This window comes from Mustela erminea, chromosome 19 (genome assembly GCF_009829155.1).
Source record: "Mustela erminea isolate mMusErm1 chromosome 19, mMusErm1.Pri, whole genome shotgun sequence".
NCBI classification, from domain to species: domain Eukaryota; kingdom Metazoa; phylum Chordata; class Mammalia; order Carnivora; family Mustelidae; genus Mustela; species Mustela erminea.
This window is the reverse complement of record NC_045632.1, coordinates 30,842,135-30,868,552: the sequence shown is the minus strand read 5'-3', so window position 1 is coordinate 30,868,552 and position 26,418 is coordinate 30,842,135. Positions and strand designations below refer to the sequence as shown.

Sequence of the window (26,418 nt, the reverse complement as noted above, 5' to 3'; positions counted from 1 at the left end):
GTGCTAGTGCTATTACAACTTATTTTTGTTTGTTTTGGTTTGTTTTCTATACGGTCCAATTTTTTAATAAACACATATTAAACTTTTTTAAAGGTTTTATTTATTTATTTGACAGAGAGATCACAAGCATGCAGAGAGGCAGGCAGAGGGAGAGGAAGGGAAGCAGGCTCCCCCCTGAGCAGAGAGCCCGATGCGGGGCTTGATCCCAGGACCCTGAGATCATGACCCGAGCCGAAGGCAGAGGCTTTAACCCACTGAGCCACCCAGGCGTCCCCACATACTAAATTTTTTATCAGACAACGATCCATTGTTTTAAAATGAGTCTTACACAGGTTATTCAAACCTGTCTTTCTCTACTTTCTTTAAAATCTTGTAAGTAATACAAATTCCCTATGTTCAGGAAGAAAATGAAATAAAAATTCAAGATACTAAGGAAAGTGATGAATTCATCACAGTACAAAGCCAACAAGGAATTATGTGTCATTATGTCTATCCTAAAATTCTATTTTCTGTTTTGATTGCTATCTCAGCTATCCCACATATTTTTCTCTGCTATCAAAATTTTATAGTAAGTTGAATTTATAAACATTGAGAGATCACATAATCCTCTCTATGTGATTTCTACTTCACAAATAAGACAAAAATGCAAGATTTTGTGTTATAAAATAGAAGAAAGTGTTTGTCACAAGGGAGCAACGAAAAGTTTATGGTATTTTTTTTCTCAAAATTCCTTTGCTCTAAAAATTACACATGAAAATAAGGCTAGTATTTTCTGTACTATGTTTAGTGAGCACTTACATTTAGGAACACTTGCTAGCTTCATACCTTTTTCCTTCCTTTTTTTTTTTTTTTTAAGATTTTATTTATTTATTTGACAGAGATCACAAGTAGGCAGAGAGGCAGGCCGAGAGAGAGGCCAGGGGAAGCAGGCTCACCGCTGAGCAGAGAGCCCGATGCAGGGCTCAATCTCAGGACCCTGGGATCATGACCTGGGCCAAAGGCAGAGGCTTTAACCCACTAAACCACCCAGGCACCCTCTTTCCTCTTAGTTAGTGGTAAAATTCTAGAGTTAATTATACAAGAAATATTCTCAGCAATATTCACTGTTTTTAAGGACTGACACAGAGTACTTACTTAAAGACATCTGAAATTATAACCAAAACCACCCCATCTCAGTTGGGAAATAAGTAAAAGCAAGGCTTAGAAGTATTCTTTACATATTCAACATTCTCACTGAAGCTTTCCGGAATTCTGAATAGAGTGCCATCGTGAATTTTCACACATTGGGTTAAAGAATATCTTGTTTCGGCTATATAAAATGTATCTCATTTTTAAATTTTGATATACCAAAAATTATGCCACTTTATTACTTTTTAATCTCTTAACATCTATACATATTTAATGATGCTAATTTAGTCTGAAATGAAATTACTGCAATTAAGACAGACAGTTAAAAAAAAATCTTTTAAAAATTTTATTTTCACAGAATCTGGGGAAAGACCATAACAAAACTCCTTATTAATATGACATTTTTGCTATGTAATAAACATAACCATCCAGAATATGCCAAAAATTACACAGGCAAAATAAAGTTGTAAAGCTCTGTCAAAATTTATGACACATTACACATACCAAATCATTTGAATTTCACATATGTAGGATATGTGACCTATAATTCAGTACATATAAAACCTACATACAATCCATAAAACTAAATCATAATAATCCTTTACCTTCTTTACCAAATCCATCCCTCCTTTTCATCCCCACAATCAACAACTCCCAAGTATCATTCTTAACACTAAGAAATTCCAGAAACTTAAGAATAGTTTTTCAATAAGTCAAAAAATTATCCCAAACCAACTGCCCTTGATCTGTTTTTCAACATAAAGAACAAGAAGTTAGCAAAACAAAACAAACTCTGAAACAAAAAGGTAAGTACGTTTAAATAAAGCCTTATGAATTTATCAGTAGAGTAAGATGATATATGAAAGGTTGCTTAGGATGGTTCTGAAAAAAATTCCTCTCAGATTATACCATCTACATGCTAGCATTGGGAACTACTTTAGTTATTTAAAATTACTCTTTATTCACTCCAAATCTATAACTTCTTTCAAAGCCAGTAGAACATGTTTAGGAAAACATAAATTAAAGAAAAACTACAATGATGACAAGGACCTAGCAAAACAAAAGTATAAAATAAATAAATTTCGGGCTTCACACCTTCAAGTATATACTACACAAAATGACTAGTCCCAACTAGTCAGAAAACTTCATATTAAGAGGATAGATGACTTAAGGTTCAAGAAGTAGAGGTTTTTCCCAGGGTCCTTCTAAAGAAGATGCTTGATCCTCTTCCAGTAGAGGGAGCAAAATCATAATATTCTATTCAGGCCACAAAAGAGGAGGAAAGGTTTAAGAGTGTCTTTTAACTATCTTAAAATCTACCAGACATTTCAAAAAATGTACTGAAAATAACATTGGAAGCAGAAATAAAATCAAACTAAGGGAAAAGATAAAGAGTTTATCTTCTTCAAACGTTTCAAGGCTTTGAGATGAATAAATGGTCCCTAAACGTTTAATTTCAAGTACTGTGATATATTACACTGTCCACCAGATCTCACAGGTAACCAAGGTATTGAAGCATTTTAGGAATCCTTAATTCGACAAGATTTCAGGTAAGTGATAAAATATTACATTAAATATATTTTTATTATAGAAACAGCAGAGTAACATGACTGTAACTATAGAAAACAAAGGAAAGTATAACTGTACTACCCTAAAACAATCTATCTCCTTTCAATATTTTTTTCCATGTGTATTTTCATACTGCTATGAAAAAAATTATAAAAACATTAAGTGCTTACTATATGCTAGGCACAGTTCTCAGTATTTTCACATATTACAACCCTTTTAATTTTTATCAAAGACCTATTAAGTAGATCCTGTTAGTACTCCGCACTTAGAAGATAAGACAAATGAGAAAGAATAAAATTCTCTTAACTAGCTAAAAGTCACACAGATAGTAAGTAACAGTAGCCAAGATTCTAATCCAGGTAGTTTGGTACCTGAGCTTATACTCTTAACCGCTTTACTGTGATCTTAATTTTGAATTATGGTTTTTCCCCATCACTAACATATTGTCAGTGTTAGTCTTCAAACTTTTTAATGCCTGTAATAGTCCATCTAATACTCTATGATAATAAACTATGATGCTTCCACTTGTCCTGTATAGATAGTGTAACAAAAATATCCTTGGGTATATTACTTTTCCTGTGTTTGGGTTATTGTGATAAAGTATTTTTATATTCAAATTTACTATCAAACTGTTTCCCAAAATATTTGTGTCAATTAACAAAGCTATATAAGTCCCAATGTCACCATAAATGTGTCAGCATTAACCAAAATTTTTTTTCTAATACATAAAAATAAAACCAGGCTGCAAATTGAATTATTAAAGTTGCATATTATTCTGAGTGTTCTGTTTACTAATTCAACTTACCCTTTTGTGAATTCCAGCTCCTCTGCTTTATTTAGTTATCAAGTGAAGTTCTAAAAGTTTGCTTATCAATTTATATGAGCTTTTTAAACCACTGAGCCACCCAGGCGCCCCTATATGAGCTTTTTATAGGAATATTAGCACTATGTTCATTACATTTGTGACAAAATGTTCCCAGTCTATTGTACCTTTTAATTATGGTTAAGTTTTCATTTTTGAAAATAAATCATTCTGTTGAAGGCAATTATAATTCAAAGTTACAAAAAAGGTCCTAAAACCTTACCATTTTCTAAATATAGAAGTTAATGTATTGCTTTGAACACATCAAGAAATCACTTTCAAATATAAGACTGTTAAAGCAATAGAAACTATGTCAAAATATGCCTAAGTTTGAAAAATCCTGGATATGTCTCACATAAAATTAACTTTAAAAAAAGAGGAAAAAAAAAAAAAGCCCATCCTATCCCAACTCACCAAAATAAAAGAGCCACATACCTGTCGCTGTAAATATAGGCGATTTCTGTCATGTAAATGTTGATGATTGGAAAGCGAAGAGTGCCAACTCCGAGCCTGGCCATGCAGCTGTGTTTGAGTCATATCCGAAGGCCGAGTTACAAGATGTGAAGTAAACTGCCGTTCAAGGTCATGATCTAAAACATGACTTGAATGATCTTGTCCAAATGCGGCCTCATCAAACTGGGGAAGGAGACCCTCATGGAGGAGGTCTTCTGGGTCAAGTCCTGTAAACGGCTCAGTTTGAGACTCCACTTGATGAAGTAAATTCTCTTCTAAAGATGAAAAGCCATTAGTTTCTACGTGATCATTGAAATGGCCCATTTGAGTTCCTGAGTCAACAGGATCTGGGAAGTTCATGTGCACAGGAGATAATTTTGAATTGCTATAATTACCCTGAGGATGTGATGAATGCAACATTTGGAAATTATTTGAATTCAACGATGTATTGGGATTTAGCATATGCTGAGTGGATTCTTGCTTGATTCCCCTATGAGGTGAAAAGGAGTTACTTCCGGTAAAATCGGATAAAGTCTGATTTGTGTGATTAGGTGCAAGCACTGCAGAGGCCTGCAGAAGACTGTTTGGTGAGACATGATTACTGGAAAAGGAATAATGTGAAGAAAACTGCTGTGAATTACTGACAGAACAAGAAGTCATATTTGGAGAAGGTCCATTGAAATTCCCTTCTTGATGATTGCTACACTTGAGGAAGTGAACTGAAGGATTTGACGTTTGGGAAAACTGCTGCATCGAAAGAGACTGTTGCGACGTAGATGCATTAGGGATTTGCGAAGGGTGGTTAACACTGACTCTGTGCGGACCAGAAACATTAACATCCATAAAATTTTTAGACTGGCTGAGAGAATTCTGCCCTGGGTTAAGATTATTTCTATTTTGCTGTGAGCGTAGTGAAGTGCACTGTGTTTGTTGTTCACTGGCCTGAAATAAGGCAAAGTCATGGTGTACCACAAAGCTTTTATTTTGATGCATAGAGTGAGAATGTCCTTGTTGGTGAAAAGGAGACCCATTTTGATTGGAAATGCTGGTAGCTGTCTGATGGCCCCACATTGGACTGCCATCTGCTACATCTGGAAACAAACCATTGGGCTGGTTTTGGGGGTGGATCGGAGAACAATTAAACTGAGAGTGTGGAGATAACACATGTTCAGCTGGGCTACCAAAAGGCTGATTGACTTGGTGAAATTTCATTGAATCAAACTGATTTAACTGCTCATAATCAGTTATCTTCTGATGTGTTGGAGTACCTTGAACATGGTTCAGTGAGTCTATGTGCAAAGGCTCAAATTCTGCACCTAAGTTCAATTCATCAACTAGTGAAACAGGTCCTGGTTGTACAAATGCATCATCTGACAAACCTTCTAAGGTCTCACCAAAAAGATTGGCATCATCAAAAAAGTCCATCATTGGATCTGTCATCTTGAAAAATCCAGTGACAATCCGGGCTATTCACTCCAAATGAAGTATATTCGGCTTCTGTGTAGTGGATATTATTAGATCATTGCCAAAGGTCATCAACTAATCCGAAACAGGTCAATGTTCATTATTGCTCTAGATAATGACATGTCATGAAGTGTCAGAATCCTAGGAAAATAAGAAAAACAATTCAAGTTTAGTGATGAGAATTAATTAAAGTTCTACGAAGTTTATATATGGTGTAAAAAACATACAATCTTGGTATACAGTATTTTTTGGTAGAATGATTAAAAATTGCAAAAAGCTCATTGATATTCCATACAAGGAAAAAAATGCGGGTGCATGGGACATGACTGTATGTATTTGAAACTAATAATGCATAGTACTTCAATTTCAAGTTCATATATATATGTTTACACACATACATACATATGTACACATATTTTTAAAAGTAGGCTCCATACTTAGCATGGAGCCCAACGTGGGGCTCGAACTCAACTGTGAGATCAAGACCTAAGCTGAGATCAAGAGTTGGATGCTCAACTGACTGAGCTACCCAAGTGCTGCTGAAGTTCATATATTTTGATGAAAGAATGTAAACCTAAGAATGGTATGTCAGACTCTCTCCTCTACCATGAAATGACAATCACTCCCCAGCAGCTATGGCATGTTTAAAATATATACGTATTAACACTTCAAAGTAACAGCTTGTTAGGATAGCTGATACCAGATTTTCTCAGATTAGTGTGTTGTGATATTTTGCTCTAGACCTCTTGAGCAGATGCATCTTCTTGTTTCATACAGTATATGCAGAAATACATGAAGAAGAACAATTGTATGGGGTGCCTGGGTGGCTCAGTTGGTTGGGGAACCGACTCTTGGTTTCAGCTCAGGTCACAATCTCGCAGTCGTTGGATTGAGCCCAGTGTGGGAGTCTGCGCTCAGTGTGCAGTCTGCTTCAGATTTTCTCTCTCTCCCCCCCTCTTAAATAAATAAATAAAATTTTTTTTTTTTTTTTTTTTTTAAAGAACAACAACAATTGCAAGAGATCATGTTAAACTGGGCCAAATGAGATGAGTTAAGCATCTGGTCAGTTGACAGACAATGAAGACAGGGGATGGTTGGGATGTTCCCACATACTGCTACCATGGTTCACGGCTCATCTACGTGGAAGATCAGCCTTCCTAACAGCCAATTGATTTACATATTCATGTAGCAAAAGCAAGAATATTTCTGTTAATGGTTATATTCATTACTCTGTCCCTAAGTCTCTCTCCTGCCCTCATTAAGTCATTTGGAATATAAATACTGCTTATTTACTAAACTGTGTAAATAAATGTGTGGTGACAATCAAGCTGAGGCAAATATAAACAGTAGCTTGAGCTAAGCAATGAATTAGTTTTATGACAGTCTGAAGAGCAAAAATGACTACATTTACATGAATATATGTACATATACACACACATACATGCTATTTATGTGTGGAAAGGATCTAATAGGTTACTCATTAATATGAAATGGCCAGCTAATTTTGTTCCAGATTTGTAGCTTTCCAAATATTTTTAACAAAGGTAATTTATGGCTGTGCTCTACCGTCTTGCCGAGAGAACCACAAATGAAGGTTCCTGCTGCTCTACATATTAGTTTAATTAAATATTAGCAAAGTCCTAAGAAACTTTTCCAGAACTTCTATTTTGGGAGGTCCATATTAGAAAACAGAAATTTCTTAAAGAAAATGCTCACTATTTTAATGTACAAATACTTTTGAAAAATTCTATGTTAATTTTTTAAAAAAGACTTTATTTGTCAGAGACAGAGAGAGCACAAAAGCAGGCAGAGTAGCAGGCAGAGACAGAGAGAAGCAGGCTTCCCACTAAGCAAGGAATCAGATGTGGGACTTGATCCCAGGACCCTGGGATCATGACCTGAGCTGAAGGTAGCGGCTTAGTCAACTGAGCCACCCAGGGGTCCCAATTCTATGTTAACTTTAATTGGAAACTGCCTTATTATTAATCACAATGGTATGTACCTAAGTCCTTTAACAAATATATGATTTTGGAAGAAGAAAATTATGGAAAAAGTTATTTTTCCAGATTTTATAATTGTGAGACAGAGCAGATGAAAGGCTATGTGGTCTGAACTGAAGAAGGCCATTGGCAAAATAGAAGGTAGGTTACATCACTTCTCTGGAACGTATCTTACTAGTTTCTGCTTCAGACTCCAGACTGGGGAACATCTATAAGTTATTAATCAGGAAATCAATGTCTTATGATTTTATACGGTTATATGATTATTTATCAAGAGGAACACAAAAAAAGAAATACAATGAAAGTTACCAAGTCCAGTATATCATCAAGTATGAGGTACATCATTAGTTGATATAATGTTAAAAAAGAAAAGTAAAGAAAATGCTGCCAGTTACACTAAGGCACTATACCATTTCAAAGGATTTTAGACTTAGTCTTATTCAAAAGGATCTGATAATTTCTTCTGCCTTAAGATAGTCTGCTTGGTCCATAAAATACTTGATTATTGCTCTGTAAGTAAATATGAACTGCTCTCATTCCTTCGACAACAAATATTTGCTTCACTAATATTAAATTTATGCTCTGCTACTCTGTTCCTGTGCCTCTCTGCATAATCAACAACATTTTGGTTAAATACGGGAAAATAGTATATTTTTAAAAGACATTTTAGGGGCACCAGGGTGGCTCAGTTGGTTTGGTGCTCTACTCTTTATCTCATGGTTGTGAGTTCAAACTCTCTGTTGGGCTCTGCACTGGGCGTGGAGCCTACTTACAAAAAAAAAAAGACATTTTATTTTTATTTTTTTCAAAAGATTTTATTTATTTATTTGACAGACAGAGATCACAAGCAGGCAAAGAGGCAGGCGGAGAGAGAGGAAGGGAAGCAGGCTCCCTGCTGAGCAGAGAACCCAATGCAGGGCTTGATCCCAGGACCTTGGGATCATGACCAGAGCCGAAGGCAGAGGCTTCAACCCACTGAGCCACCCAGGCACCGCCCCCCAAAAAAGACATTTTAAATAACGCACATGTAGTACTAATGTACATAGCCCAACTGGTCATGGCAATATAAACAACTATGACTAAGTGTGTGTACATACAGGTAAGTACTCCATGACCCCCACCTGGCACATGGGTACTGAGACACATCCCAATTTCAGAGATTTTCTTTTAAGATTTATTTATTTATTTCAGAAGGAAAGAGAGTGAGTGGAAGGAGAGGTGAGAGAGAGGGAGAGAATCTCAAGCAGACTCCACACTGAGTGCAGAACCCAACATGGGGCTCAATCTCATAACCCTGAGATCACAATCTGAGCTGAAACCAAGAGTCAGACGTTTACCTGACTTAGCCACCTAGGCACCACCCCAAGATTTTAGAGATGTTAAAAGTGGAAAATATAAGCATCTTAGAATGATTAAAGTAATTTTTTGAATAATTAGAATGTATTACTTCAAGAGTTCAGAACCCACAACTATAAAAATCTACAGCCCAACTGAATGCTGAAAATAAATTACTGGAAGGATATCACATTATTGTATATATTTCTACCTTCTGCTATTAACAGTGAACTTAAACAAAAATACAAAACATTCTGAATTTATACAGATTTACTACATGCTTATACATTTATTTATTTTTTAAAAAGATTTTATTTATTTGACAGGGAGAGAGAGACACAGCGAGAGAGGGAACACAAGCAGGGTGAGTGGTAGAGCTAGAAGCAGGCTTCCCACAGAGCAGGGAGCCTGATGTGGGGCTTGATCCCAGGACCCTGAGATCACGATCTGAGCCAAAGGTAGATGCTTAACGACTGACCACCCAGGCACCTCTTATACATTAATTCTCAAAACACATTCAACAATTCTTAGGAGTCTGCTTTGGAAATAAATAAATGATATATCAGAGCAGTAATAGTCCATATAGGAAAGAACTGGTATAGTCCTTGAATTTTTGTACATGACGGTAGATTGTGCTAAAGCAGAATGTTTTCTACATTTATGCAACCTGAGGCTTATTTAAAATAGGGGAGAAGTAAAAATTTTAATTAAGAAAATAATTTTGCTATTTTATCATCCAATAAACATTAATTGATAAAGAACTTCAGGCACTTGAAAGATGAGTAATAACTGATCTCTGAAGGGGAATTTTGACATGTAAATAGAAGATTATCAATACATATTACTTGTGCTTTGCTAAAAGTCAGTACATAAGAGGAACATCTAATGATTAAGAAAATGAATATAGATACCAACACTATATTATGAAAATACACATTCCATATGTGAAAAGATATTTGTAAATAGTTGACTTTAGTTATAAAAATAGAGACTGGGCGCCTGAGTGGCTCACTCAGTTAAGCCCCTGCCCTGGGCTCAGGTCATGGTGCCGGGATCTTAGGATGGAGTCCCATATCGGGCTGTCCACCCAGCGGAGAGTCTGCTTCTTCCTCTCACTCTGTGTTCTCTCTCCCTCTCTCTCAAATAAATAAATAAAATCTTAAAAAAAAAAAAAAAGTAAAAATAGAGACTAAAGGCAAATTACAAAAAAAAGTTTATAAAATCTCATAAGCCATGTTTTCTATTCGAACAGTTCATTCTACAAATGACACAATGCTCATGTAAGTTCCACTTGAAGATCTATTGCTGTAATTCATTCTGTAAAGGTAGCATTTTCTAACTTGATGAAAATATCATGTCAATCTAATTTTAACTTGCTATTTCATTAAGCAAATACTTATGGACTATCCATTATATCCAAAGCAACGCTGCAGAAACTGAAGTTTCTGCCCTCAGGAAGTTCAGAATCTAAACGCAGAAGGCAGGGGGTAATGCACAAGAAAAGCACATCATATATTGAATAAAATATGGTAACTGTCTAAGAGAGGTACAAGCTCATCTATAAGATAATTTATAAAGAGAAGAGAGCATACTTAGCAAGTTAAGATAATTTATAAAGAGAAGAGAGCATACTTAGCAAGTTATTCAGGAAAAGCTTCGGAATAAAGAAACGGCAGCAAGGGAGGAAGTACGTATTCAGGGAAAGGGATGAGTACTGCCATGGGCATGCAAACGGAGAAGAGTAAAAAGTAAAGGCAGAAATGTAAGCTAGAGCACTGCTGTAGGGACCTTCTCAATCCAGTACAGTAAAATAAAATATATGGAGGACAGAATTCTTTTAAGGTTGAGACAAGTATTTAGAATCAAAGTAAAACTACTTCTCGATCTTCATTTCTACATTTATTGATGCCAATGACACGAGGACTGTACACCAATGGGACAGAACTCTAGCCTTCCCAAAGTTCATAATGCAGAGGGGAAGAAAACACGTAAACGAGCAGAGATGCATGCCTTGGCGGAGATGCATACACGGCACAATGTTATATTAGGTGGCAATTAATTATTTCTGGAAAAGATGGGTAAAGGCATAGAGATGAGGCAACATTTGAACTGGGCCTTCAGAGAAAAAATAACATCATTGACTGTGTTCCCAAACAGGATTTATATATATATATTATATGTGTATATAATACACATATAAACTTACTTCAGAGGTAAACTGACTTCCTGAATGTCTAATAGTTGCTTTTTTTTTCAAGACATCTCTATATTTTCCAAATAAATCCCTCAGTATATTTCTACTAAATGAATTAGGCTTCCCAGTAAGCTCAACACATTCAAGAGTTTCATCCCATTTAATATGAGCAGCACTGAGTCCTACCAAATTATTCAGCTTTCTATTAGTCATCCCTTCAGGATTTCTGCACAGTATTAAATTTGTGTTACATTACTTTTTACTTTGTTTATGAATTACCCATAGCTATTTCAAATTTATACTTGGGGAAAATTCAGTTTGGGATTTACCTCCTATAGAAGGCTTCTTCTGACTCAACTGTCTGTCTTATAACCTGTCCATACTACAAATAACACTCCATTATAGTAAGAATTATATTTTTCTTTTCTCTCCACTAGGCTGTATGGCCTGGGGGAAAAAAGGAACACCGTTGTCCTCTTTGTTTCCTTAGTATGTTGTCTGGCATAGCAGGCACACAATAAATTTTTGCTAAATCAGTGAATGTCTGCACAGGAATTAGAAAGAACAGGATACTTAAATAAAAACAAAACAAAACATAGACCTGAGTCCTGGCTCTTCTACCTTCTAGCTGTAGGACTTTGAGAAGATCACATATGATTTGTTTTCATCTGGGAAAAAAAAAACAACGCAAACTATTAACTACAGTCCTGTCTGCCTCAAAGGGGGATTAGAAAGCACTAAATAAAGGAAGCGGTAATCCCTATTAGGATAGGAAACAAGTCTTTTATAATCCCATCACTCTCTCGAATTATCCCTAAAACTGGTAAGAGCACAGTGAGAACACTACAAGACATGCCCAGAGGTGAGGGAGGACATAGCATTTCAGGAACTACTCAATAGACTGGTGTGGCTAGAGCATACTACTAGCCAGAGATGCCAAGGCAGGCAGAGGTCAGATATCCAAGGCTTTAAATTAGCCATGTTAAGAAATCTGGACTTTATCCTAGAGGCAAAAGGGAGCTATTTCACGGTTTAAAATTTCTTCTCTGGCTTGACTAACATTTTTACTGTGGTAAAATCTTATCACTGGTGGTTATAAACATTTAGTTATTTTAAGATAGCAAATAGAAACTCTCTCATTGACAGTGACCAAAACACCTAAGTTGTACCCAGAAACATTTTTTATGACTAAAATGGTAACAATAGGAGATATATGTCATTTAAAAGAATATCCTTATTTGGCAAAATAAAAAGCTGGCAAACTTGAATTCACCATTTCTTCATTTAAAAAAAAATAAAGAAAAAAGGTATCTGAATTTCTAGAACAACCCCTGTTAAGGTATATTTAATACCTGTTAAAAAGTTTTTTTAAAAATTCACTTTTCTTCCTGCCTTCCTAGACATCTAATTCGTGACTGTTTAAATAAACCTAATTATGACAACCTTCAAATTCTTGAAGAATTAGGTCTCCCCTACAGTTTCTCTTTTCAAACCTACAAACAAAATATTTCCAGCTTAATGAAATGTGAAAAATCCTATCTAAAAAATAAAGAGATACTACAAAATTCCCTCAGATGAATAAAACTGAAAATACAACATAGCAAAACTTACGAGATAAAGCAAAAACAATGCTCTAAGAGAAACTCATGCTTGTAAACAATTACATTACAAAAAAATCTAATTGCTAACCTAACTGTACACCTTAAGGAAATGAGCAAACTAGGTCCAAAGGAAGGAGAAGAAAAGAAGTAATGAAGATTAGAGTGTAGAGAAATGAAATAAAGAAAAAGACAATAGAGCAAAATCAATGAAATCTAACATTAGTTCTCTGAGAAGATCAATAAAATTCAGAAATCTTTAACTAGACTGTCTAGAAGATCCAAATTATTAAAAACAGGATCAAAAGAGGATATTAATATATACTTTTACTGGGGCGCCTGGGTGACTCAGTGGGTTAAAGCCTCTGCCTTCGGCTCAGGTCATGGCCCCAGGGTCCTGGGATCGAGCCCCGCTTCGGGCTCTGCTCAGTAGGGAGCCTGCTTCCTCCTCTATCTCTGCCTGCCTCTCTGCCTACTAGTGATCTCTGTCTGTCAAATAAATAAAATTTAAAAATCTTTAAAAAAAATATATATATATATACTTTTACTTTACAATATAGACTTTACAAGTCTATATAAGGACCTTATAAGCTCTTTTTATATAAGCATAGTAAGTCCTTTTTTTTTTTTTTAAAAGATTTTCTTTATTTATTTGACAGACAGAGATCACAAGTAGGCAGACAGGCAGGCAGAGAGAGAGAGAGAGTGAGAGAGAGAGGGAGAGAAAAGCAGGCTCCCTGCTGAGCAGAGAGCCTGATGCGGAAACTCAATCCCAGGACCCCGAGATCATGACCTGAGCCGAAGGCAGTGGTTTAACCCACTGAGCACCCAGGTACCCACAGTAAGTCCTTTTGATAGAAGAATACTATTGTAAGAACAATATGAACTGCACCAACAAATTGGATAAACCTAGATGAAACTGAAAAACTGTATGTCACATAAGCTACCAAAATTGATAAGAAAATAAGTAGAAAATATAAATAGACCTAAAACAAGTAAGATTGAATCGGTCATCAAAAACCACCCAACAGGGGCGCTTGGGTGGCTCAGTAGGTTGGGCCGCTGCCTCCAGCTCAGGTCATGATTTCAGGGTCCTGGGATCGAGCCCCGCATGGGGCTCTTTGCTCGGCAGGGAGCTGGCTTCCTCCTCTCTCTCTCTGCCTGCCTCTCTGCCTGCTTGTGATCTCTCTCTGTCAAATAAATAAATAAAATCTTTAAAAAAAAAAAAAAAAACACCCAACAAAGAAAAGCCCAGGACCAGATAGTTTTCATGATGAAGTCTACCAAATATTTAAAGAATTGACACCAATGACTCTCAAATTCTTCCACAAAAGTGAAAGATCAGAAGTACTCTATAACTCATGTTGTGAAGCTAACATTACCCTGATAATGAAGCCAAAGACATTACAAGGGAAAAAACCCCAAACCAAAAACACAAGACACTAAAGACTAATATCTCTTATGAATACAGATGCAGAAATTGTCAAGAAAATACTAGCAGACCAAATCCAGCAGCATATTATACATATACATATATGTACACATAGAGTATATTATATGAACAAGTGGAAATTATCCCAGGACCCCGAGATCATGACCTGAGCCGAAGGCAGTGGTTTAACCCACTGAGCACCCAGCACCCATGTAAAGGTAATTAACATACAAAAGCCAATCAATGTAATATACTATATTAATAAAGGTAAAAGCACATCATATCAGGTGATGCAAAAAAAGCATTTGACAAAATCTAACGCCCTTCCAAACCCTTTTATGATTAGAATACTGCCTAAAGGGGCGCCTGGGTGGCTCAGTGGGTTATGCCTCTGCCTTCAGCTCAGGTCATTATCCCAGGGTAGAGGGATCGAGCCCTGCATCAGGCTCTCTGCTCAGCAAGGAGCCTGCTTCCTCCCTCTCTCTCTCTCAGCCTCTCTGCCTACTTGTGATCTCTGTCAAATAAATAAATAAAATCTTTAAAAAAAAAAAAAAGAATACTGACTAAAACAGGAAAAGAAAGGCCATGTATGAACAACTTAGAGCTAACATCAAACTCAATGGTAAGAGAATGAAAGCTTTTGTCCCAAGATCAGGAACAAGTCAAGGATTCCCACCCTCACCGCTTCTATCCAATATAGTACTGAAAAATCCAGCCAGAGAAAATAGGCAAGAAAGGAAAAATAAAGGACATCTAGGTTAGAAAGGAAGAAGTACAATTATCTTGTTCACAGATAACATGATCTTATATGCAGAATACTGTAAAAACACACACGCACATGCATGTAAACTGCTAAAGCTAATAAACAAATTCAACAAAATTCTAGGATAATTTAAGAAAAATCAGTTGCACTTCTTTAAGACAGCAAATCAACATTCCGGAAAGGAAATTTTAAAAAACAATTCCATTTACAATAGTATTATAAAAAAATAAAAATTGGGCACCTGGGTGGCTCTATTGGTTAAGCGACTATCTTTGACTCAGGTCATGATCCTGGAATCCCAGGATCAAGTCCCGCATCCGGCTCCCAGCTCCACGGGGAGTCTGCTTCTCCCTCTGACCTTCCCCCCTCTCATGCTCTCTCTCACTCACTCTCTCTCAAATAAATAAATAAATAAAATCTTGAAAATAAATAATAGGAATAAATTTAATGAATCACATGTAAGATGTATACACTGAAAACTAGATCATTTTGAAGACAAAACAGTGCTGAGGGGTGCCTGGGTAGCTCAGTGGGTTAAGCCTCTGTCTTCAGCTAGGTCATGATCTCAGGGTCCTGGGATCAAGCCCTGCATCTGGCTCTCAGCTCAGCAGGGAGCCTGCTTCTCCTCCCCCGCCCCCCACTTGCGATCTCTCTCTGTCAAATAAATAAATAAAATCTTTTTTTTTTTTTAAACAGTACTGAAAGGGACTAAAGTAGATCTAAATCAATGGAAAGACATCCTGTGTACATGCATCGAAAGACTTAATATTGTTAAGACAACAATACTGCTCGAAGCAATCTACACATTCAATGCAATTCCTATAAAAATCCCAATGATTTTTTGTGTATATAGAAAAACTCATCTTTAAATATATAGAATTGCAAGGGATCATGAATAGCCAAAACAATCTTGAAAAAGAACAAAGTTGGAATACCCACACTTCCCACTTTCAAAACTTACTACAAAACTACAGTAATCAAAACAAAGTGTTATTGGCCTAAGGAGACGAACGGAACAGAAAGCCCAGAAAGAAACCCTCATGTAGTCAATTAATTTTTGACAAGGGCGCCAAGAACATTCAGTAGGGAAAAAAAACAGTCTGTTCTACAGCTGATGTTGGGAAAACTAGATAGCCACCTGCAAAAGAATAAAGCTGAGCTCTTACCTTATACCATTAAAAAAAAAAATCAACAGAAATATATCAAAGATCTAAATTTAAGAGCTAAAACTGTAACACTATTAGAAGAAAACATACGGGCAAATCTTCATGATTTTGGATTGGCAGTGGTTTCTTAAATACATAAAAAACACAGGTAACAAAAGAAAGAAAAACATAAATTGGGCTTCAAAAAAATTAAAAACTTGTGCACAAAAGAATACTATCAAGAGAGTAAAAAGATAACCCACAGAATGGGTCAAAATAATATGCAAATAATATATCTGATAAAAGTTTAATATCTAGAATTAATAAAGAACTCCTATAAACTCACTACTATAAACAACCCAGCTTAATTAAAAATGGACAAAGCGGGGCGCCTGGGTGGCTCAGTGGGTTAAAGCCTCTGCCTTTGGCTCGAGTCATGGTCCCAGGGTCCTGGGATCAAGCCGTGCCTCGCCTGCTTCCTCCTTTCTCTCTGCCTGCCTCTCTGCTTGCTTGTGATCTGTCAAATAAATAAATAAAAATCTTAAAAAAAAAAAAAATGGACAAAGGACTTCACTACACACTTATCCAAAGAAGATACAGGAATGGCCAATAAACAGAGATACTCAATGGCAATCATTAGGACAATGCAAATCAAAATCACAATGAGATATCACTTCTCAACTACTAAGAATATTATTTTTAAAATGAAAAATTACAAGTGTTTGAAAGGATGTGGAAAGATTGGAAATCCCATACATTGCTATTAGTAATGTAAAATGGCACAGCCTCTACTCAAGGGATCCCTGGGTGGTTTGTTAAGTGTCTGCCTTTGGCTCAGGTCATGATCCCAGTGTCCTGGGATCGAACCCTACATTGGGCTCTCTGCTGGGTGGGAAGCCTGCTTCTCCCTCTCCCACTCCCCCTGCTTGTGTTCCCTCTCTTGCTGTGTCTCTCTCTGTCAAATAAATAAGTCTTTTAAAAAAGAGAGAGAGAGAGAAAATCCTACTCAAAATCTAAATCTGTAAGATCTATAAAAGCTGAATATTCAGGGAGAAATCTTTTATTGGTGAGGAAATGGGTGAAGGTGAGGCCTAAAGCCCTCTCTTCCTTCCAGTGGCTAAAGATTACCCAGTGCTCCAAAGAGCCCAGATTGAAAACCATTTACACAGTGCTTTATGTGGATTATTTCACAGTAGGATTTTCAAAAAACAAAGGATTCAGGGGTGCCTGGCTGACTCAGTTGGTAGAGCACTCAAGTCTTGATCTCAGGGTTGTTAAGTATGAGCCCCACGTGGGGTGTAGAGATTACTTAAAATAAAATCTTAAAAAAAAAAAAAAAAAGACTCCTTGCTTTAAAAGACCTGAAAACCAAATAGCACTCATTTAATGTTTATATTAACATCTCCCTTTGCAGATAGTGATTTCCTAAATTCAATTATTTACTTTGTTGGCATTCACATTTAATTTAGTCTTGCTTTGCATCTCACAGAAAGGGAAATCTTTAAAACATAATCTCATCTCTACTCTTGGTAAAAGACGACTGAGGGTAACTAATTTTGGGCTGATGCTGAAAACAGATTTTAAGTTTCCCAGTTGCTAATGAGTCAGGTCAAGCTGTCTATCTGAAGCAGTCCTGAACATCAATCATACCCCTAACTAAATGAAGTATAAATATATATCATATAACCAAATAAATTTCAATTAATGTTAAAAACAGGAAATTGATTTAAATGCACAATTTTCCAAAGTTTGAAATACATTAAAAATTGAGACCCAGGCGGATTACCACCACCTAACTCGCAGGGTTTTTGAATGGTTTAGAAATATCTACAGTTTAGAAATACATTCAAAGTTCCTAAAACATAGAAAGCACTTAATAAATGCAGCTTTTCCTCTCACACCTGTCATCTCATTTCTGATTTCCCAAGAGTCATTCAAACTCTCCCATGACTATTAAGCTTCCCCAGACCTCCTCCGATTCTTTTGCTAATAATCTCTATTGCTTCAATATCCTTGTGACCATTTTCAATTCACTCAACCTACCATATTCTATTAACAATACCAATGTAATGTGACCTCCAGACCTCAGCCCAATTCAATTAATATTTCTGCATATTTATAATATTTGTTATATGGCTGGCACAGTATTAAAACAAGAATGGTATTAAAACAAGGTGGTCCTTGTTTTTGCTTAGAAAGTGTTTAAATTCATTTCCCTATGCTTTTAGGCTATCTCCTCAAGCCTTCAATCCTAACTACCCCCAACTCACCCCAGGAAAATCCTGCCTCTTACTTACTCTTCCAAGATTTTCCAGTTGAAACTCGCCAGTCACCTTTTCGGAAGCATGTTTCTCTCTTTGCTTCTATCCTTTTTCTTCTAGCTGTTCTCAGAAGAGGAAGCATGACTTTTTTCCAAAGATAAACCTTTCGCCTCTTAATACCATTCCATCTAGCTTTTAAGCAACTTACACCCACATACATTCCAACTCTGTCTAGGATCTTTAATCATCCCTTTGCAATTACCTGCTTCCCTTCTAACTTTAGGCAGTAGGTCTCTCCTACCTTAACAAAAACGCACACACAAAATCACCTTATGTCTATCCTTCCATACAGTGACAAATATTGAGAATAAGTGATCAACTGTCTTCATTTATCAAATACCCACTTGCTTGTTAACCTCTTGCACTTCACTTTCTGCCCTGATAAAATTACTGAAACTATACTTCCAAAGGTGACTAAAGCTCCTAGGCAAATCCAAATGTTCTCTCAACCTGCATCTGACCACTAAGAAACTTGCCATCACTAACAAAAGTGACAGAAGCTGAACTAACAATTGCCATCTTCTATATGAAGCCTCCAATCATCCATGCATCTCCCATCTATGATACAGATACCATTTAGGCACTGAATGCTTAAACAACAAGGCCCATGACTTATTCATCTGCAGTACCAGTTACCAGTCTGCTTGGCCTATCACAAAAGCTGTAGAAATGTTTCCTGAATTCAGTTCAAGTAACCCTCTGCCTTCTGAAAATTCTCTCAGCTTCTATGACACTACACTATCTTGGGATTTTCTTTCTTATAGCTTTCCTTGCCTTTCTGATTCATTTAAAGTAGTTTAATAGACATAAGGTTTTATGCAGTGACTTCATTTCTATCAAATCCATTTACTTAGCATTTCGAATTCAGTCAAATGTTGACACATCTTCCTCAATACATCTTCTAAGATGCGATTTCACATTCAAATCCTTGAGAAACTCAATTCCACTTTTTCTGGAATACTATAAATTATTTAAAACATTTTTTCTTTCTACTAGAATATAATAAAGATATAAAACTCAATTTCTCACTACCTTAATGAGACCGTATAGCATTTCATTGCCTTCCTTGAGGTCTCTGACCAAGAATATACCAGGAAAGCAATTCATTGGGTCCCTATATACATAATGATATATAACCCTGTTAGTAGCCCTGCGAGCTTTGGCCATTTCTGATATAACACTATTCATCTCAGGAATGATATACATCTTTATAATACTTTTCCTCCTCCTTCCCCAGGGCCTTATTTCTAAGTACCATGTACATGTCACCAAATAGTTACCATATTCATTTTGCTGATTTTTTTTCATGTCTCCTTTAAGATTTTTTAAGTTAGATATGTTATTTTTTTCATTCTTTCCAAACCATATCCCCTAAAATGCTGTACTAGTCACTGTGTTGCAAAACCAAACATTTTTAAGGATAGAGAAAAGATCTCTTATTTGAAAACTCTGAAAACAAAAAACTATGTTTTGTTTGAATATGCCATAATCCAACAGGCATAATAGAGGTACTCATTTATGTTTTACTAGGTAGAAATACCTACCCATCAATTCATATTTGGGGGTTTTTAAAAAAGAACACAAGATTTTTCAAATACTATAGAGTGGTATTTTAATCAAACCACATAACTGAATATAAAGCAACTGGCATTCTCACACACTGCTAAAACAAGTATAAATTGGAACAACAAATCTGGAAAATGATATAGCTTTACCGGTAAAATTGAATATATGCATATCCTTGACCAATTTTTCTACTTCTAGAAATATATATGCCACAGAAATGTGTGCACACCAAAAGTCATGTACAGAAATGTTAGAAATGTTCGTTTATCAGTCAGTATTACAACAGTTCCAAACTGAAAATGTTTTCATCCTACATTAGAATCAACAGCAATGAGAATGACTGAACTACTTCTACATGGAAAAACACAAATTGGGCACCTGGGTGACTCAGTGGGTTAAGTATCTACCTTTGGCTCAGGTCATGACACCAGGGTCCTGGGATCGAGTCCTGTATTGGGCTCCCTGCTCCACAGGGAGTTTGGTTCTCCCTCTGACCCTTCTCCCATCTCCCACTTGTTCCCTCAATCTCTCTCTCAAATAAATAAATAAATAAAATCTTTAAAAATTAACAAAACAAAACAAAACCAGATTAGTCTCATAATGTTATTAATATTCGGGGCACCTGGGTGGCTCAGTGGGTTAAGCCTCTGCCTTTGGCTGAGGTCATGATCTCAGGGTCCTGGAATCGAGCCCCGCATCAGGCTCTCTGCTCAGCAGGGAGCCTGCTTACCCACACCCTCTCTCTGCCTACTTGTGATCTCTGTCTGTCAAATAAATAAATAAAATCTTTAAAAAAATTACTAATATTATAAAATATAATATTAAGCAAAAGAACACATACTATATAATTTCACTTATATAAAGTTCAAAAACAGCCAAAACTACTCTATGATTTTAGAAGTCAGCATGGTGGTCATCTCTGGGAGGGTGAAAGGAAGTGATGATTCGAAGGGAGTATGAGAGAAGCTTGGGGGTTGCCGATAACATTCTATTCCTTGACCTAGGTTGTGGTTACAGAGATGTTTACTTTATAATAAATCATAGAGCTATAAACTTATGACATATACTTTTCTGAAACTTATCAAAAAATTAAAAACCTAACTGAAACAAGATGAGTCATAAGTAAATATTTTTTTTTTAAAGATTTTTTAAATTTATTTATTGGACAGAGAGAGAGATCACAAGTAGGCAGAGAGGCAGGCAGAGAGAGAGGAGGAAGCAGGCTCCCTGCTGAGCAGAGAGCCCGATGCGGGGCTCGATCCCAGGACCCTGAGATCATGACCCGAGCCGAAGGCAGCGGCTTAACCCACTGAGCCACCCAGGCGCCCCTTTTTTTTTTTTTTTTTAAAGATTTTTTTTTTTTCATAAGTAAATATTTTTAAGTCACCATTTAGAGTACATGTCATTCAAATTAATATTGGTAAGTAAATATAGGATGGTTTCTGAAATGATTTATGTAAACTTTACTACTGATCTGAACACACATTCACCAAATCAGAACTAAGTGTATTCTTGTATTTCGATATGTAGTGAATTCACTAATTTATGCAACCTGATATAAAATATTCCCTAATACTAGAAAGCTGAGGCAACTCAGTTTCTCTGTAGCTCAGTTTCTTCATCTATAAAATGGACTAAATAAGTGCACTAAATGTAGAATCTTGAATCCCTAGATTTATTTTAGGAAAAGCTTTCCAGTTCCTTGATTGAAGAAAAATTTTTAATGAATAAATATTTAATTGCCGTTTTAAAGATAAACACTGTAAAAGATAACATAACTGGAAAAAAATACTGAATTCCAGCTAATTCCATGAAAAAAAGAGTAACTTTGAATTTACTTAGTAATGTGTAATAAAGCACAAAATTTTAAGATGAAACAAACTTTATGTAAAATAACCATTATCCTAGCCATTTTTTCCTTTTTTTTTTTTTTTTAAAGATTTTATTTATTTGACCTACAGAGATCCCAAGTAGGCAGAGAGGCAGGCAGAGAGAGAGGGGGGCGAAGCAGGCTCCCTGCTAAGCAGAGGGCCCCATGCAGGGCTCAATACCAGGATCTTGGGATCATGACCTGAGCTGAAGGCAAAGGATTAACCCACTGAGCCACCCAGCACCCCTTTTTTCCTCTTTCTTATAAAAGAATAAGATACATTAGCAGTTATCATTCAGAAGCATAGCCATTGATTTCCAATAGTATAAAATTTAATACACTTTATACTGTAGCTGCTTAAGTCAAGTAAACCAAACTGAAATGACCACTAAATAAGAAAAATAATCTTTCTTTTTTTTTCTCTTCAGATTTCAACTGTGTCCCTTTGTAGCAATAACAATATTTAAAATTACTGGTTAAAAAATGTTTTAAAAGTACAGTAAAAAAAAAAGATATTTGCTAAGTTAATGACAAATTATAACAGAAACATCAGTATCTATAGTTATTTGATAAATAATAGCTCCTAATGGCCTGCACTTATAATTTTTACCCATAAACACCAGAAGCCTCATTAAAAATGATAAATATAATATCAGGCTGCCTACAAGCTAATAACTTTAAAGAGTGCCAACTTTCTTGAGAACATCAAGATTGTAAGACTTCTGAATTCTGCACCATCACCCAAATAATACCAAAACCCATCTAATACTACAGGTTTTTTCTCAAAACTTATCTAATAAAAGCTGTATTAAGAAAATCTTCACAAATAGACTTTCAAAAGCTGCATTGTTAAAAAGATCATTTCAGTTACCAATTTTTCTAACACAAATATGAAGCCTGCTCGTCTCAAAACACACCTTATAAGTACGTTGTAATATGGTGCCATATACATAATTACACCTATTCCAACGAAGACCACTATCATTCAGATAAAGATAGCCCCCCACCCCCAGCCTTCTACCTTCCCAAGGTCTTGCCTGGGAACGGTGTTCAAAACTTAATTTCTTGCCAAACCTTTTCTTCTCCCCATGTTCATCTCAGTAAATCTCACCATCATCTTTCTAGGTCCTCAAGCCGGGAACCTGGAGGTCACTTTGACATCTTCCCTTTAATATCTAATCCGTCATGAAGTTGTCAATGCCCCTGCCATTCCCATCTCCTCTCTGTCTCTATCAAATCAGATGATATTGCTACCCTAGTGCCAGCTGTCATCATCTTACCTCAACAACTGTGGTAGTAGTCTTTGCTTTCATCCTTGCCTTTCTCTAATCCATTCTTAACCAAAGTGTCATTCTTGAAATCTAAAGCACAGTACTCCCCTACTTCAAAATCTTCAATGATTGATTGCAACATCCTTAGTAAAATCCAGGTCTTCAAAATGCCCTGTAAGGTCCTGTATGATCTGCTCTCTGCCTATCTCTCACCTTGCATGGTTTTCCTCTGTTATTATACTCCTGCCACCCTAAACTTCCTTCATTTCTTCCAACCTATTAAGCTTTCTTGCCTTCATACATTATTTTCTTTTCCAAGAAACTCTTTCCCTATCTAGCTTATTTTTTGTCTCCACTTAAATACCACCACCTGAGAGAGACGTTTCTGACCACACAATCTACGATCATCCCCATTTTTTTCCACAGCAGTCTAGTCTCTTCCTTTATTGACTTCTCTACAAGTTGTAATTTTACATTTGTTATTTACTTGCCCTGTTTCCCTGCTAATTACTTTCCCTGTTATTTACTTATCTGTTTCCACTATTAGACTATAAATTCTACAAGGTAGGAATCACTTAATAAATTGTTATATAATAAATTGATTAATAAAGGAATCAATAATTAATCTGTTTAATGAACGAATGGATGTGAGTGACCTGGAGTTCAGAGAATGAATTACAGCTCAAAGTGGATTTCCCTTCTCTGAGTTTTCCCTTATCACTTAATCAGCTTTCCAACTGTTTCTAAAAGGGAGGAGCAAAAGGTGTTCCCACAAAATTAAAAGAAATACAGTGGAGATAAGGTCAGGAAGTTTTACGTGATGTCAAGTAAGTGAGACAAATAGTAATGCTATGGTCTCATGGGAAGGAGAAATCCCTAAGGGCTACAATGACAAGAAATGATCTTATTCCCAAGGTGGAATTTGACCTGAGTATTCACAGACTGGTAAAACTCAGGGGTAGAACCGATGTGACGGAAGCCCAAACAAGTAAAAGGAAACAGTGTCAGAAGACAGTTATAAAACTGGAATGTGGCAACTTATATTCACAAAGTAAGTTAAGTGTAAAAAATCTAAGTCTTCTATCATGTAAGTAATCTGAATAGTTAAGACGGGTTAATCACCCTAAGACCACAATAGCTACAAGACATTTAAAAGGTTACAACAAAATCATTCTGTCTCCTCAGTGTCCATAAATCTCTTCTGATTCCAATTTTTTGGCTTTCAAAGTTTTTCAAACATTTATGACAATAATAGTTTCATGATTAATTTTCACTCTAACCAAATGCCTTAAGTTTCCATATTGTTACCAATGTTCTGTATTCACTATACTGATATATAATGGAATTTTCCCAGTAGATCTATTATTTCAGTTTTCCTTTATCCTTTAACCTAAGATTTCATTTTTGTCTTCTCTAACTATTTCACTGACTTTTTCTTCCACTACATTTATATGAGTGATTAACACATATAACCCTTCAGGGTATCTAAAATCTTCACATGTACCAAAATTTTTATTTTACTACTGAAACTACAATGAATTTTACCTCTAAGTCTGTAATGCTTCTCCAGTTCCTACACCCTAAATTTATACAGTAAGCCCTTCCTTTAGTTCTACCTGGTTTCCATAGGTAAACTGCCAGTCTAGTTTAATGTCTTATAGAAGGTATTCAGTTACATTAGAAATGGGATTTGGAGTTAACAAGTCTCTAAAGATACTTCCAAGTTCAAAATTTTAGGATTTTATTAATCTAATCTTGTCATGAGTTTTTTTTTTTTTCTTTAATACTGCTTTCTTTATTCATACCTGCCCACTTGAGCTTATTCTTTTAAAAAGGTTCTTTTAGGGTAAGGCCAGCTTACCACTGTTTGTTTCAAAACCTCTGCCTTTTTTTATACCTAAAACCAGATATAACTTATATTTCAAAGGACCGATCTAATGGGATATTCAGATTCAAGAAAACTTGGGTTCACAGAAGTTAAGAAATCTGACTATAGCTATACACTGAGTAAAGTGACAAAGTTCTGACTCTCTCCAATCAGAACTTCTTCCAGAAGGTTTTACCAGTTACACAGCACATTTTCCCTAATGCTATTTCTTATGTCCTTAGGACATCATCTTCTCCTAGTTAGTCAATCACAAGGTTTTTGTTTTTTAACTTTACAACACCCACTCTCCTGAAACTGTCGAGAATGACAAAGATGTATCAATCAAATCTGAGAGGCAACTACTTCCCCCCCCCCCCCCCGCAAGCATATCATGTCTATATTATGTTACCTATAGTTTACAGGAAACTCACCAAGCTGCTAAAGGTTGTAGAACACTATACTTAATGTGAAGTGTCTAAGCAATAAAGCAGACACAGTCTTGGAAGATACAGAATTCATGTTTAACTTGCTTAGAGCAAATATTTATCCAATATCTATCGTATGGAAGGCTCCCTGCTATTAGCACAAAGTCCCACTTAATTTCAAGTTCTGTAAATCTAACAGAAATGAAGAAACACTATGTTCATCCTTTTGCACTGAAACCCCCTGCCCCCAAAACTAAAACACACACTCGTGCACACACACACACGTGCGTGCGCACACACACACCCTCCCTCCCTCTGCAATGTGGAATCCCCACCCCCACGGGATAAGTACCTGCTGTACATTTAAGTGTTTGCAGACCTAGCCCTTCTTTTAAAAAAGTACCTGTACAATTATGCACAGTTTAGGTAGAGTAACATTACACGAGGTAAGCCCTTTTTTCTGTTCAAGATCCTAGTCGGTTAAGTAGAACTGGAGTTTGAAATCAGAGAAAAGGAAAAGGTGAAAAGTAGCATGCAAAACTGAGAAACTAAATTGTGATAGTGATTTTATTAATGAAAATAAACTTTATTTAGTACGGGGCAATCCTTAGGTAGTTATTTCACATAATGGAGAAAAGTCACAGTAGTGTCAAATCCCAGACTCCCAGGAAAGTAGCTATGTAACACTGTTAATATCACAATTTAAGAAACTTTTTGTCTACTTTGTTCCGAAAAGTTTTATTTTTCTTAAAAAAAAAAAAAAAAAAGAAAAAAGAAAAGAAAAAAATAAAGGCAAAACAGAACCAAAAAAGGAACAAACAGAAAGCACTCTGAGCTGGCGACTGCGACGACAGGCCAGTAAGACACCCAGGCTTTCCGGGTCGTGCTTGGCTTGGGGATGGATGTCCGCGAAGACAGCCTTGGAACCACCCATCACGTCCCACACCCAGAGCCCAAGAAAGCGGCAGCAGCCGCGGGGTCCCGGCCCCGCTGCAGACGTGGAGAGACCCTCGGGGCTGCCCCTCTGGGCGAAGGATCACAGGGAAGGCAGAGCGCTCGTAACCCGGCAGGCAAGGCCCGGGAAAGCGCCGGGGGCGTCCCGGGCTCGGGGACACCCAGCGCTCGCGCGGGACGCCCTGTCATGAGTCACGGAGG

General features: G+C 36.4%; 1 protein-coding gene across 9 annotated transcripts in view; it reads right to left on the bottom strand.

The window, feature by feature from the left end:
- Positions 1-26,418, bottom strand: part of CHD9 (chromodomain helicase DNA binding protein 9) — a 222,748-nt gene that overhangs the window by 141,265 nt on the left and 55,065 nt on the right. For 8 of the 9 annotated variants that reach the window (XM_032325864.1, XM_032325865.1, XM_032325862.1 and 5 more), the window contains exon 2: positions 3,995-5,617. In XM_032325864.1, coding sequence (XP_032181755.1) covers positions 3,995-5,452 — 1,458 coding nt within the window. In that variant the 5' untranslated portion in view covers positions 5,453-5,617. Of the gene's footprint in view, positions 1-3,994; positions 5,618-11,606; positions 11,674-26,418 lie in introns of all 9 variants that reach the window. The other variant, XM_032325863.1, reaches the window with a different exon arrangement.